Source organism: Harpia harpyja, chromosome 13 (assembly GCF_026419915.1).
Source record: "Harpia harpyja isolate bHarHar1 chromosome 13, bHarHar1 primary haplotype, whole genome shotgun sequence".
Taxonomy (NCBI): domain Eukaryota; kingdom Metazoa; phylum Chordata; class Aves; order Accipitriformes; family Accipitridae; genus Harpia; species Harpia harpyja.
The window spans coordinates 7,197,870-7,210,279 of record NC_068952.1 but is presented as its reverse complement, the minus strand read 5'-3'; the positions used below and the strand labels follow the sequence as shown (position 1 = coordinate 7,210,279).

The window sequence follows — 12,410 nt, the reverse complement described above, 5'->3', positions numbered from 1 at the left end:
CCGATGTTAAAGGGCTGCTGCATACCCACATCTATCATTAGGAAAAAAAAAATCAGATAAAGCCTCCTTGAGACACTTTTTTTTCATTTTCATTTACAACCACATATTGTACTATCAGTTATACATAAAGTTCTAGCTTGTGCTAGAGCTGTTCCAGAGGAAAAACAGGATTTTCATCCAAAGGAATTAAATTGCAACATTTAATTGCTTCTCTCCTGATATGGTGTTGTGAATGATACTATTGGTTGGAAATATTTGGGTAAGCCTTTAAATGTTTGGTCAGGAAAGTCAACAAGTTAGCCCCACTTTGCTCACCAAAAACAAACTGAGAATTTATTACAGCAGACCTAAAATCTACTAGTCTACTGTTACTGGAATATGATGAAAATATAAGGCTACCATCACTAGCCACCAGCCTGAAGGTGATGAGATTGTTGTAAGGCAATTGTAACAAATGTCAAGATTTGGTCCATTCTAAATTAACTAAATTGCTATGTTCATTTGTACCTCCAAATATAAGGTAGCTTTTCCAAAAGCAATTAGTTGTCTTAAGAGCATAGATTCCAGTGAACACCACAGAGAGTGTCCTCCCAAGTCACGAAAGAGCTTTTGGAACTATCGCACATAAAATGATTCTGAGGCCTGAGATAGCCCCTGGAGACCTCAGGTCTTGTTCCTTATAACGAGCCAGGAGAAGCTTATACTAGAAGGCCAGGAGCTCAGTGATGGGCACACTTACAGTTATTGCCAGTAGGCAGTTTGAGCTACATGACTTACAAAAGCTTTGCAGGGCAGGTAGACTTGAGCATACACCTCCTCACCGTCTCCTGCACAGAGATCTGCTTTAGGTCACCATCCATGCTGTCCTAACTGGACCTCCTCAGCCACAGCATCAGCTGCAATGATGTAAATCTACAACAGTGTGTGACTCAAGTAACTTGGATCATAGCTGAATATCTACCTGAGATGACTTAGCAGCCATGCCTTTCAAAATAAAGTCTTCATCTTGTTAAGAGCCACCAAATCTACCCTACTGTGGAAAAGATCACAGAGGAGGCAGATGGGATGAAACAGATGTAAAGCGCAAAAGCTCTGCTAACTTCTCCAGGGTTGTACTCAGTGATATGAGCAGGCAAACATCCTTAACGTGCAAATTCAGGATGCCAGTAGGCCAGGGTGCTTGGCACCATGCAGATGGCAACTCAGAAATGTGCTCAGTGAGAACCATTTGTGTATGCAGACACTTAGGCACTAGGGAAAACCTTTCCTAGTTTTGAACCGTTCTGCACAAGACATATTAGCAAAAGTCAGCCATTCCCATCTGCTCCCACCTGTGCTGGTTAATGATCTTCATCCAGTGGAATCTACACAACATTTAATTGCTTTTCTCCAGATACGATATTGGGAATGATAACACTGGTTGGAAATTCTTATATTTGCTTCTCTCCCCTCATATCACAGAAATTAGAGGTGACACTGTAGTTTTTTTCCCTACAATATATTTTTAGAGACAGAAGCAACACTGGGAGAATTAGGGAAGAAAAAAAAAAACAACCCAAAATTACTGAACCAGAACAATAGCATGGCAGACAATGAATCAAACCAATTTTCAAATGCAAGGGAAAAATAATAAAAAAAGGAAAGTGACTACTGAGCACTAACGATAGGCTGTAATCAGAAACACTTATCTGGAATTGCCAGGCACCCTGAGCCTGCCCCCATTCAGATTCTGTAAGAGAAGGCTCTCAATGAGACTGTTGCTAAATTATTGCCTCTAGTTTTACACTGCTCTCCTGTTAAAGTGGAACAAAAACTGAGCCTAAATTTATCTGAATCTTCCCATATTATGTGGGTCAGGAAGAAATGAGAGAAGGATTTGAATCATCTTGCAAAATCCAGTTCTTATTGAAGTCTAGTGCTGAATGTCAAGATGTAGCACATTGCTAATTTTTCCCAGTGTAACAGAACAAAGAATAAAGCCTTTAATCAGGAACAAACTTTACCCGATAGAGCGAATAACCAATACTAAGCAGAGCTTCTCCCATTTTCTTCTGTCTCCTGCGGTTCTTCTGCATCAAGCCCACCAGTATAGTACAGCACGGCTCATCCAAACTCCCTTCATGGTCATCATCTGGTTTGTCCAACCGGATTTTAAACTGGGGATTGGTCCAGTATGTCGCTAAGAATTCCCGAGGTGACACAAAAAGGAGGAGATTTTGTTGTCATTATAGCCCAGGTGGCTGTCACTAGAGTTACAGAGAATACCTCTTTGGAAGGAGTTTTGCCTGGAGTTTTTCCAGCCCTTTCCATTACATTATATGGTTTTATGTTTTCACAGCTATGCTGAATATCAATTGGAGCCACAGCAAATCAAAGCACCAAGGTTATTTCCTGGGGAGTAATGACCAACAGGGAGGAGCTGATATCGTTAATTCCAGCCAGTCATTTATCTCCAGGAAATGTCCTTGGCCAAGGCTGTTATTGTTGCAAGAGGACCAAATGCCAGGCAGCCTCTCCAGAGGTCTAACCTGAAAATGAATGGGAAACAACACTGTCACTGAACTGTGACACTTTCCTGGCCTACCCACCCCTTTGGAGGATTACTCCAGCCAGTAGCAAAAGCCGTGTAAGCAGGAAAAGCAGACAGAGAAAAAAAGAAAAGAATACAGCCATGAATTAACTGCTTAGTGGGTTGGTAATCCCTGATGAGGAAATAAGTGTGAATTAGATCTTCATTTAGACTGCCAAGCTTTTGCTTGCTGTCTAAACCCCACAGAAAGAGCTGAATCTCCAAGCCCTTCCCACCAAAGCCCTCTCCAGTTAACAAGACTTATTTTTTTATAGTTTTGTTTGGTATTTCACCAAATGCCCACTTGGCTGGGTCTCTACCTTGGTAATTCTGACAGCCCCCAGCAGTTGAACCCCGTCTCCACTGTCCATTAAACAGGGTCAGGTCCCATTTATTGACTTCATTGCTTGTCAGTGTGTCAGGAGTCAAGTTGCAGATCTCAAGGCGGGTGAACTGCCTTTGAAAATCCAAAAATGCCATCCTGGTGCACAAAAAGACCAGGGTTAGTCCATCAGCCTGCAACAGGCAAGGCAACTGCAAATGAACGTCTCTCCCAACAGGGCAGCAAACGTCAGTATTACAGAGCTGCCCAAAGCCCCATTTAATTGAACTCTGAAACTTGGAACTGGCTTTTGGGAAACAAAATTTCCCACTCCCTGAATGAGCTGTATCTCCTGGAGACAGTTGTTCTCAACGGCTGTTACACTTTATGGGCTCAGTCACCATTTTCTGTCATCCCAGCTGTGGGCAATCCCTCGTGGATCATGCTTCATAAGTAAATTCACTAAAACTGGTGGAGCAAAATATGCAAGGAGATGCCATTTAATGGGAGTAAGACTTGGCCCTTATGAAAGCGTCACTCTGTAGAAAAACAGTCTCAGTTTGATGTTTTGCTTTAATTCTATCATTGATGGGTTTTTTTACCATTCTTAGTAGGTTTGCATGAGTGACAGACCTTGATCACATCATGCCACAAGCAGAGGTCTGTTCTCATTTCTTAGTGCCTTATGGCCCGTATAAGCTGATTGCACTGGAAGACAGTGGCCGTTTATCTTTCCAGTCTAGGACAGAGTGACATGGGTTCAGTACTGATCCATATAATCAGCTAACTGGGAAGGGCTTTCCATTAGGTCTGGGTAAACAGACTCTTCCCAAGCTGGTAATCTAAACTTTTTCATTAGTGTGTAGCATTTAGGCAAAAAAACAAACCTCAAAATGTAGAGCAGCTGAGGTTCATTCTTGCCACCTCATTAATTTTATTACCATCTGGTCTCTATATTTTGGATAAGCACTGAGTTATGCAAGCTCTAATAAAAGGTAATGTTTGAACGGGAAGGGAGATAAACAAGAGGCTAACAAAGCACACATGTCATTATTAACCCCCTTGGTGCTGGCAGTTTCTCCCCATCCAACTGAAAGGACTGCTTAAAGAGCATACATGCACATAAAATGTCCAAAAGATTAAGCTAAATGAACAATTCTCACCAAAACTCTCCATCATCTACTTGCTTATCCAGAGCCTGTTTTTGTTTGGGATCAACATAAACCCATTCAGGAGCGCTGCAGACAAAGCACAAAAGCAAGCTCTTCAGTTGTTGTATTTTATTCTACAATGAGATCAGAGAGTTAGGGTCTCTCTTCGGTTACAGCTGATAAGGGAGTATGTATTTCTTCAACAACTAGACCTTCTGCCCCTCCCAATGGCAGTACACACTGCAACCTGACTATACAAGGCTGGAATCAGACTGCAACCATATTTGCAACAAATAAGCCTTAAACTGAATCATCACTGCCAGGTGCCAGAATGTACAAATATTGCAGACTGGCTGGATTAGGTAACACACAGCCTGAAAGTCGGGCAGAGCTTCTCCATTGTGAGATCTATTGGGATGCCTGATAGTCTCCCTAGGGAAATGATATAAACTCCACTGTTGGGGTCGCAGAAGAACAAGAAAGCAGAAAGGTTGAATTTGAAAATGTACTGCAGAAAACAGCATTGCTCCTTTCCCATTCTGATGTTAATGTGCAGCAAGCTGGATTCTGCTCTGATCTGCTCCCACGTGACAACGCAGTTCTGCACCTGCCTCAGCAGGGTTGTCCCATGGTAAAACAGGTGTACCAAAATCAGGATATGGCATGTGTGCATGCCTGAGGCACCTTATCTTGGGGCTGAGCAAAGCAGCTCTGACAAAGGTAAAAATAATTGTAATGTTTATCTCTATTTTCTATCCTTAAGTATCATACGACACCAGCACCAGGACTGCAGTCAGTCAGGACAGGAAACTGAAATCTCAGTGTGTTGCATGAAAAAATATATTGTGGCCCAAATGAAAGTAAAATTTATGCCATTCTAAATATAAAAATAAAAGAGGTGTTATCACTGCCATTCTCCTGAGATTCCAAGATAGTTAAAGCCCAGACAGTTTCTGAGAGATTTTCAATCTTCTGGGTCCTTAGCTTAGTCAACATCCTCATTTTTTCAAGATTCTCCAGTAGAAACCAAATACTGGTCTGATTTATTGCGGAGGAACCTTAGAGTTCAAGCAGAGGCACAATGGTTTATCCCTGCTGTAATTCCCCAGAATGGGATTGCTTTGCATATTCTACTAAGGTCCTGGCACCATCAGTAGGATCAATCTGAGAAAAGTTATCTTGCAAAATGACATGGATACGGCTTGCATTGGGCTGCTCTCGATTAAAACATGGGCTGTTCTCTCTTATTAGAAAGCTCTGCCTGAGGCAGGGAAGAATGTCTGCTGGGCAGAGCGGATCAATATCTAACCTTGCTAATAAATTAATAGTGTTTTATTCCAACTGATTTAGTATCTCTCCTAAATGTGCTTTGTGATTGGATTAACTGCATAGCCCCAATTTAATTTTTATAAGATACCAAAATACACTGAAGACAGAGAAGCAGGGGCATATAAAAACCTACTTATCACTCCAAGCTCCAGTCCATTCCACGTCACCCCAGGGATTTCTAAGCCTCACTAGTTTCTCTGGCCGTCCTTGGCAATATACCTAAAAGATCCACAACAAACAGAGCCTGAGAGCTTCCATTATTCCAATCATCACAGGGCAATTGCTTTTCAGACAGGGTAAAACACGATTTGTGCTTGAGTGATGCAGTCCATTACAATTTGCAATAGGTAAAAGACACCTAGATGCCTTCCACCCTTATTTGACATTATCCTGTGCCACCAAGTGAGCCATTAGCTGCAGCACTCACCATTTCGTATAATGACAGCAACCTGCAAGGAAAACCATCAGCTACAAAACAGCAGAATATCTACCTCCTCGAAAGCAGGAGACATCGCACAACACAACAAGGTTGGAAAGAGGTTATTTGGCATGGACACCTCTGTAATGATTCCAGTTTCAGAGGAGCAGGAGTATCTAGGGCCCATTGTGAAGGTGAGACTAATGGCCGAGTTCATGAAAGAGGTTTTTACTCCTTTCCTATTAGCACTGACTGGCAAAGTACACGCTCCCACCTCATGCAGTACGAACGTGTGTGGAAATGGCTGCCTCCTCTCCTGTTTCTCCTCTCCGTACCTGCCATTTCAGTAACATCTTGGCCCACATTTACATTTTGTGTTCCAGTCTATTGGTACAAGCTGCAGACTGCACAGTATACTCTGTATAACTACTGGTAACAGAGCTTCTGTCCTGCGTAAGTACTACAGGTACTTTCTTTTTTCTGTAAGAGGGTGCATAAGTTAGCAACGTTTTTATTTGGTCAGTCACAGAAAGACATCAGAAGACTGAAGGCACTGCAGCTGGTTTGTATGATGGCCCTGGAGACCCTGGCTTACCTCTTCTGCTCCAGTGACAGAGTAAGCGTGTCCCTTTACCAGCTTCAGACTTGTGATTGCTTCTATTTCAGCTGCAGTAGTTACCTGGGGCAATAAAAGTATACACATTTAGGACTGTATATTGTGTATGAGCTCAGCTTTCACGAGCAAATTAATATGGGGGAAGATATCCAAAGTGGTATGCACAATGAATATCAATATTCTTGATGCAAAGTATATTAAATAGAGGTGACATCCACAGCAAAAGTTCACCTCCACAGTTTCATGCCCCTAAATATGCAGTCCTAGCACAGCAGAAATTCAAGAACGTACAATGAAACCTAAATCTAAATCCAATTCCTAGCTCAGGTAACAGACCCAGTCACCTGCAAAGCCATGTTCATGTGAACTAAGCTCTAGCCTGCCTCGGTTGAGATCCATAATATCAAAATTTGAACTGTGGCAATCCCATATGCCATGAAGCAGGATTTCAAACAAGATAATGAAATGCGATGTGAAAGGTGTGAAGTTTCCAAAACATGTACAAACATCATCTGCAACTTGAGAGAATTTGTATTACAGGTGTCAATAATCTTTAGGACTGAAAACCAAAGCCAGAATCAGACTACAGGCTACAACAAAGTGTCTCAAAGAGTTCTTTATCTGGCAGTTGAGTGTCTGGAGCTGAAATTACACAGAATTTGAATGAGAAAACATACTCAGAGAATGAAAATGGAGTTCCGGAAGACCAGTCCCCAGTATTATCACAGGCTTGATAAGAGTTGGTTATTTAGAAACTCATCCAAAGTTTTTATAACAGAAATCAATAAAAGTCTCCCACCAATTGTAGTTTGCTTTTACTTCAGACCTTCCTACCTATGTCTAACATCAGTCTGAGCTTTTGTTACAGTATGGACCAGAGCCCAGAGAAGAGGAGTGAGGAGAGTAAAGCAGCAGCAGCCTCTTACATCTATGGAACAGCCAAGCAGCGACCCAGCTCTCAGAGCCTTCTGGATGATTTGGTACAGGTTTGAAGGAGACCTCCGCAGCTCATAGGACTCAGAGATGCCTCCAGTAAAATCCTCAAAGGCCTCTATAGTGGACCCTCCTGCAAGAGCTTCATAAGAGCCATTCAGCCTGTGGAAGAGATGACAAGAACTATATAAGGAGCCATCTCCACCTGTAAGCATTAGCAGTGCAGAAAGAAGGGGTTATAATTTAGTATCTCTCAGTCCATGTGATCACCAGTGTGACCTGGGGCACCAGAAGTAAAGCCCCTTGAACCCGGCAGCTGGCAATACCCTTTATGGACCTAGAGGAAACTGTAAATAATGGGTGGAATGGAGGCTGCATTTAAGTGAAGTGCATTGCGTCTAACACCACAACCACGTGGGCAGTCAAATTCTGCACACCCAGGAGCGCTGCCTCCTGCTTAGCCCCCGTACTTGGCATAGGCCTTCTCCAGCAGCGCGCTCCAGAACTCGTTGCTTTCCTCCGAGTGCACAAAGAGAAGCTTCCCATTCTTGGTGGGCAGCCTGTCGTCCACCACGACGTCCACCCACTCCCCATACTGCCAGAACTGATGAAAAGAAGAAAGGAAAACATGATGAGGGCTGGTGTGCACATGATAGCTCCACACTTCCATCTTCCTACCCCGTCACCTGTCATCAGTTCCCCCTGGATAAGTCACTGTAAGGTTTCATTCCCATGTTGGATTCCTCTCCCTTATAATAGAGGCAAACTCTTCCCAGCCCTGTGAAGCACTGAGCAGGCTTCTTAACCCTGTATTAAATTTTGCTGATAGGTAATATTAACAGCAACTTGTTGCACATAACATCTGGAACACTGTCTGTGCTCCATGCAGAGCTTACATGATGAACAGTCCAGAAAGCTAGTGTGTAGACAGGATACTCTAAAGCATCTTTTCTTGTCTACTCTTTTAAGGCCCAATCCACTGGGAAAAAAAAAAAAAACAATGCCCCTGTAAAAATGCTGCAAGGAAAGGTCACCCAAAAGGAAAACACTCGATAGTGCTAATCCCTTCTGAAAAGACTGGGAAATGTGTGAAACATTGCTAATGCTAATTTTTTGCCTGAACACTAGAAACATTTACTGCAGAATTTGATGCAGTCCTGAAAGGAAAGAAGATAATTCACACAATAACCCCCTCTGCTGAGATGAGCTGGTGGAAGGGACAGGTATGTGCTCTATAACATCTGTCCTCACCAAAACACCCCCTTTAGCTTTGCAGGGTGAATCCCTGCTGCTCACACCTGAGCCTAACCTCTAGTCAAAGCAGGTTGGCTCAGTCCCAACACACTGGGTCTGCAGGCAAGGAAAGCCAGGGGAGGAAAGGGAAGGGAAGGGAACGGGGAGGAACCACATCAGCCTGAATTCACTCTTGACAGTTGGCAGCCACAGAGCTTGGCTTGACTCACATGGCGTGATGGTTTGGCTCAGTTTACAAAACCTGTATAACTCACCAGAGCCCTATCAGCTGTAAGACAGCAGAACCTAGCCAGTGAGCAGGCATCATTTAACATTATTTAACTCTGTTCTTCTTTTCTTTCCCTCTCCCCCACCAATTTCACTTAAGCACCATAATTCTTGACTATTTAGCCTGTGCCAAACACACAAAAAAGCTGGTTTTAGCTGAATACGAGCATTTTCCTCTGTTATTCTCAATACCCTGATCATATAGGTACCTGGAAATGAAAGATCCCAGCATAGTCCTTCTGGAAACTCTGAGCCTTGGGAACAACACGGTACAGAATGTCTGGATTCAAAGTGAGAGATGCAATGGCAGCTAGGAGCCAGCAATCACCTAAAACCGCATACGTTACAAGACAGAAAAGTATATTAATAAATAGGGGTTTGCTGAGCTGATCCTTACTCCATTATGTCACACTCTTATCTAGACTAAAATGCCAGCATTAAGTGCTTTGCAGGGTCCTGCCAGACTCAGTATTGGTTCAGCAATCCGTTCTTGTTTTGTTGTGTTACTTATCTCTTTTGCTCATTTGCCACTCATCCAGACCGCATAGGTATCTTGGGGCCTCTGAGGCTGATCATGGGGGTGATTTCAATGGTCTAGTTGGGGCTTTGCTATTTTGATTTTTTAATGAAGCTGTGAAAGCAGGCTGCTTTATCTAAGCTTGTTAATGCCCTCAGGACACTGGGAACATAGCCAGAGAGAGAAGGCATTTGGGGTATGTGGGTTGCAAAGCCTGGCTGGGCAGCACAGAGTTAATGACCTGCAGTACTTTAACTAGACCAAACCACCCCACCTGGGAGGAGCAAGGGCTTAGAAGGGCAAAGGAGGGCAAAAGTTCTGGGTTGATAGAAGGGTAGTGGGACTTCTATTCTTGTCTTTTGGAGAAGATTCGATGGATAGCAGGAACATTTGTGTGGCTACTCCTTCTAAGCCCTTTCTTTGAAGGTCTGAATTGGAACCAGCACTTAGGTTTATTACTACAGATTTGCCCATGAGTGTAATGGAAGCAGAAGTCTCCTGGGAACTCTGCAAGTAGGTGAGTCCTTTCTCTGGCATACTCCTTACCCTGGAAAGGATGAGGATGCCCAGCCCTCCCTGGAGGCTGTGTGCTAGGTTGGTGACCTGCTTCTTGTGGGTTGGAGGTTGGGGAAGTAGAAGCCTCTCTCACACCAAAGGTGGTGCCCCTGGGAAACTCAATGACTTGTGCGTCTGTTGCAGTATTTGCATACTGCAAACAGCAGGAAGAACTTTTGTGATTCTGTGTTATTTCTGAGGTGTGCAGAAAGTCTAGGAAAACAAAACTGCTCTGAAGGTACTAACATTTTCCTGGTTCCCTGTGGATTATCTGTGCCAAGACACAGTTTCTTTGTGCAGGTGCATATTCTGCAGAAGGAACTGGCATAACAGCTTTTGCTTCAGTGGAAATAAGCTAAAGGAGAAACCAAGGAAAGAGTTTAATCTGCAGCATGATTTAATATCTCAGAGCAGCAGTTAACTCTTTATATTGACTTGGGCTTTATGATTTAGTGCCATGATGAGTATAACTATAAAAGTAAGATGCAGGGACTTGCCTGGTGCTGTGTGCTCTCTGCTGCCTGTACCCCCCTGGGAAGTACTCAGATGCCTCCTATGAGCTGAACAAGATACAGCTGTTCCCAGTTAGGCAAGCAGTGACTTGAAAACACCTGTAAAGAAGCACCCCTGCTGTGATGACCTGTAAGGACCTGAGCTGGCTGATTGGATTATGGGTGCAAAAGCAGGATCTACCCAGTGTGCCAGCCCGGGCATTTCCAATGAGGAGGGAAAACCTAGTATTAGCATGTGAGGTGCTGCTTGAGCCTTCCCCCAGGATTGCTCTGCAATATCTTAGCTGCCATATTCAGGAAAGGGTATTCAAGCTGAAAGGGGGTAGAAAATGGCTGAATTACCTGCTTCTCCCCATCCACCTGCATTTCTTATGAGAAGAGGTTAAAAAAAATTTGTCCTGCTCATCCTATGCAAGTGAAGCTTGAAGAGGCAGTGTGAGGCAGGTTAAATGCTACTTTGCAGAAATGTTGTTTGAGCCAAGAGCTCTTGCTTGAAAGGTAAGATTTCCTTTGCAGAAGAGAAGATAAATTAAAATAAAAGGGTTGTGAGATGTTTAAACTGGAAATGCTGTGTGTATAGAAAAAAGAGTCCGAAAGCCTCAGCCTCTGGAGCAACTATGAGCAAAAACCTTCTCGAGCTCATCTTCAGCCTAATTATTTTACAAATTATTTTGCATTCTGTGGGAGAGGGCTTGACTTACTGGCCTGGAAGGTTCCTCCCAGCCTTAGGTACCTGTGTATAAAATAAGCAAAATTGGGAGAGCACAAGGTGGGGGGAAAAAAGGCTTTAAGAACCTCCTTTCCCAATAAAATGCAGATGCAGGAAAAAATGAGACTGAGACCACTCAGATCTGCTTTGTATCTATTTCTTTGAGGCTTTCCTTGGTACAAGTGTATGCCTTATGCTGTTATAATTTCTGCTTTTGCTTGTGGAGGTAAAAATAATGATGATAAGTCTGGGGAATGGCTGTTCAGAGGAGGAAGATGGAAAGCTGTATAAAGTTAGAACTGAAGCCCTCATTTTCTCAGCTACCCCAGATTTTCTTGCTGCCCTGGCTGTTCCTGGCATGCTGTGAAGTACAGAATACTATTTCTGAGAAGGTGGCAGGGTGGGGATTCTGGTGTCCCTGTTGTTTCCCTCCACCCCCAGTGAGTCCAGAGAAGGTCTGCAGCAGTGATGAGTTGGTGCTTGCCCAATGTGCAACATCTGGAAGGGTTTCCCTTTCCTGGTCCAGGCCAAGTTTCTACAACCAGTGAAGGGGAAACTACTCTGGGCTTTTGCTGAGGATGGTGTATGTTTGATGCACAATTAGGCAGAAGAATCAATGAAATGAGAGGGGTTTTCTTATATAAGTTCTTTACTTCTCTGACTCAGAACTAAATTTCAGAATCTTAGCCCCAAAAGATGCTAAATGCAGCATGAAATCCTTTATGGCTATCTTACGGTATGAATTAACTTCTCAGCATCTGGGAGAGCGAGTGATGTTGGCATTGGTACTTCTGCCTCCAGCAAACACACCATGCAATCTAGCTTCCCAGGGAAGCATTAGGGGCAAGTCTGCTCAAAGCATGTGTGGAAAGACTTTGTGTTGGAAGAATTGCAGTGGTGAACTTGGCCTTAAAAATAGCTATGCCTGCCTTGAGCAATGCAGAGTCCTATCTCTAAACTTACTTGGGGGCCTAATATCTTTGGCTAAGCTTGTGGCTGAACAAATATCAACTTTGCCCTCCAAAAGGAACTAGCTGGGAATTGGCTGCTGTGCAGTAACTTGATAAAAAGGAAGGTTTGCACGGCGTGCCTAGATGCAGATGGTTTGGGGGCATCTTTATATACAAGCGATACATTACGTTCAGGTTCCTGTGATATTGGCTTTAAGACAAATTAAAGAGGATGCAGGAACCTGTCCATACCAAGGAGCTTCCAGGATGGAGCCTAAACTGCACAGGTTGTCTCTTATCCTCTTGTA

At 43.4% G+C, this 12,410-nt stretch overlaps 1 protein-coding gene across 1 annotated transcript in view; it reads right to left on the bottom strand.

The window, feature by feature from the left end:
• Nucleotides 1-12,410, bottom strand: part of CAPN8 (calpain 8) — a 31,182-nt gene that overhangs the window by 10,419 nt on the left and 8,353 nt on the right. Inside the window, exons 3-10 of the mRNA XM_052805840.1 lie at nucleotides 9,069-9,187; nucleotides 7,809-7,942; nucleotides 7,332-7,500; nucleotides 6,385-6,468; nucleotides 5,505-5,590; nucleotides 4,055-4,129; nucleotides 2,890-3,050; nucleotides 2,004-2,179 (exon numbers count right to left, since the gene is read on the bottom strand). Of these exons, the coding sequence (XP_052661800.1) occupies nucleotides 2,004-2,179; nucleotides 2,890-3,050; nucleotides 4,055-4,129; nucleotides 5,505-5,590; nucleotides 6,385-6,468; nucleotides 7,332-7,500; nucleotides 7,809-7,942; nucleotides 9,069-9,187 (1,004 nt within the window). The remainder of the gene's footprint in view (nucleotides 1-2,003; nucleotides 2,180-2,889; nucleotides 3,051-4,054; nucleotides 4,130-5,504; nucleotides 5,591-6,384; nucleotides 6,469-7,331; nucleotides 7,501-7,808; nucleotides 7,943-9,068; nucleotides 9,188-12,410) is intronic.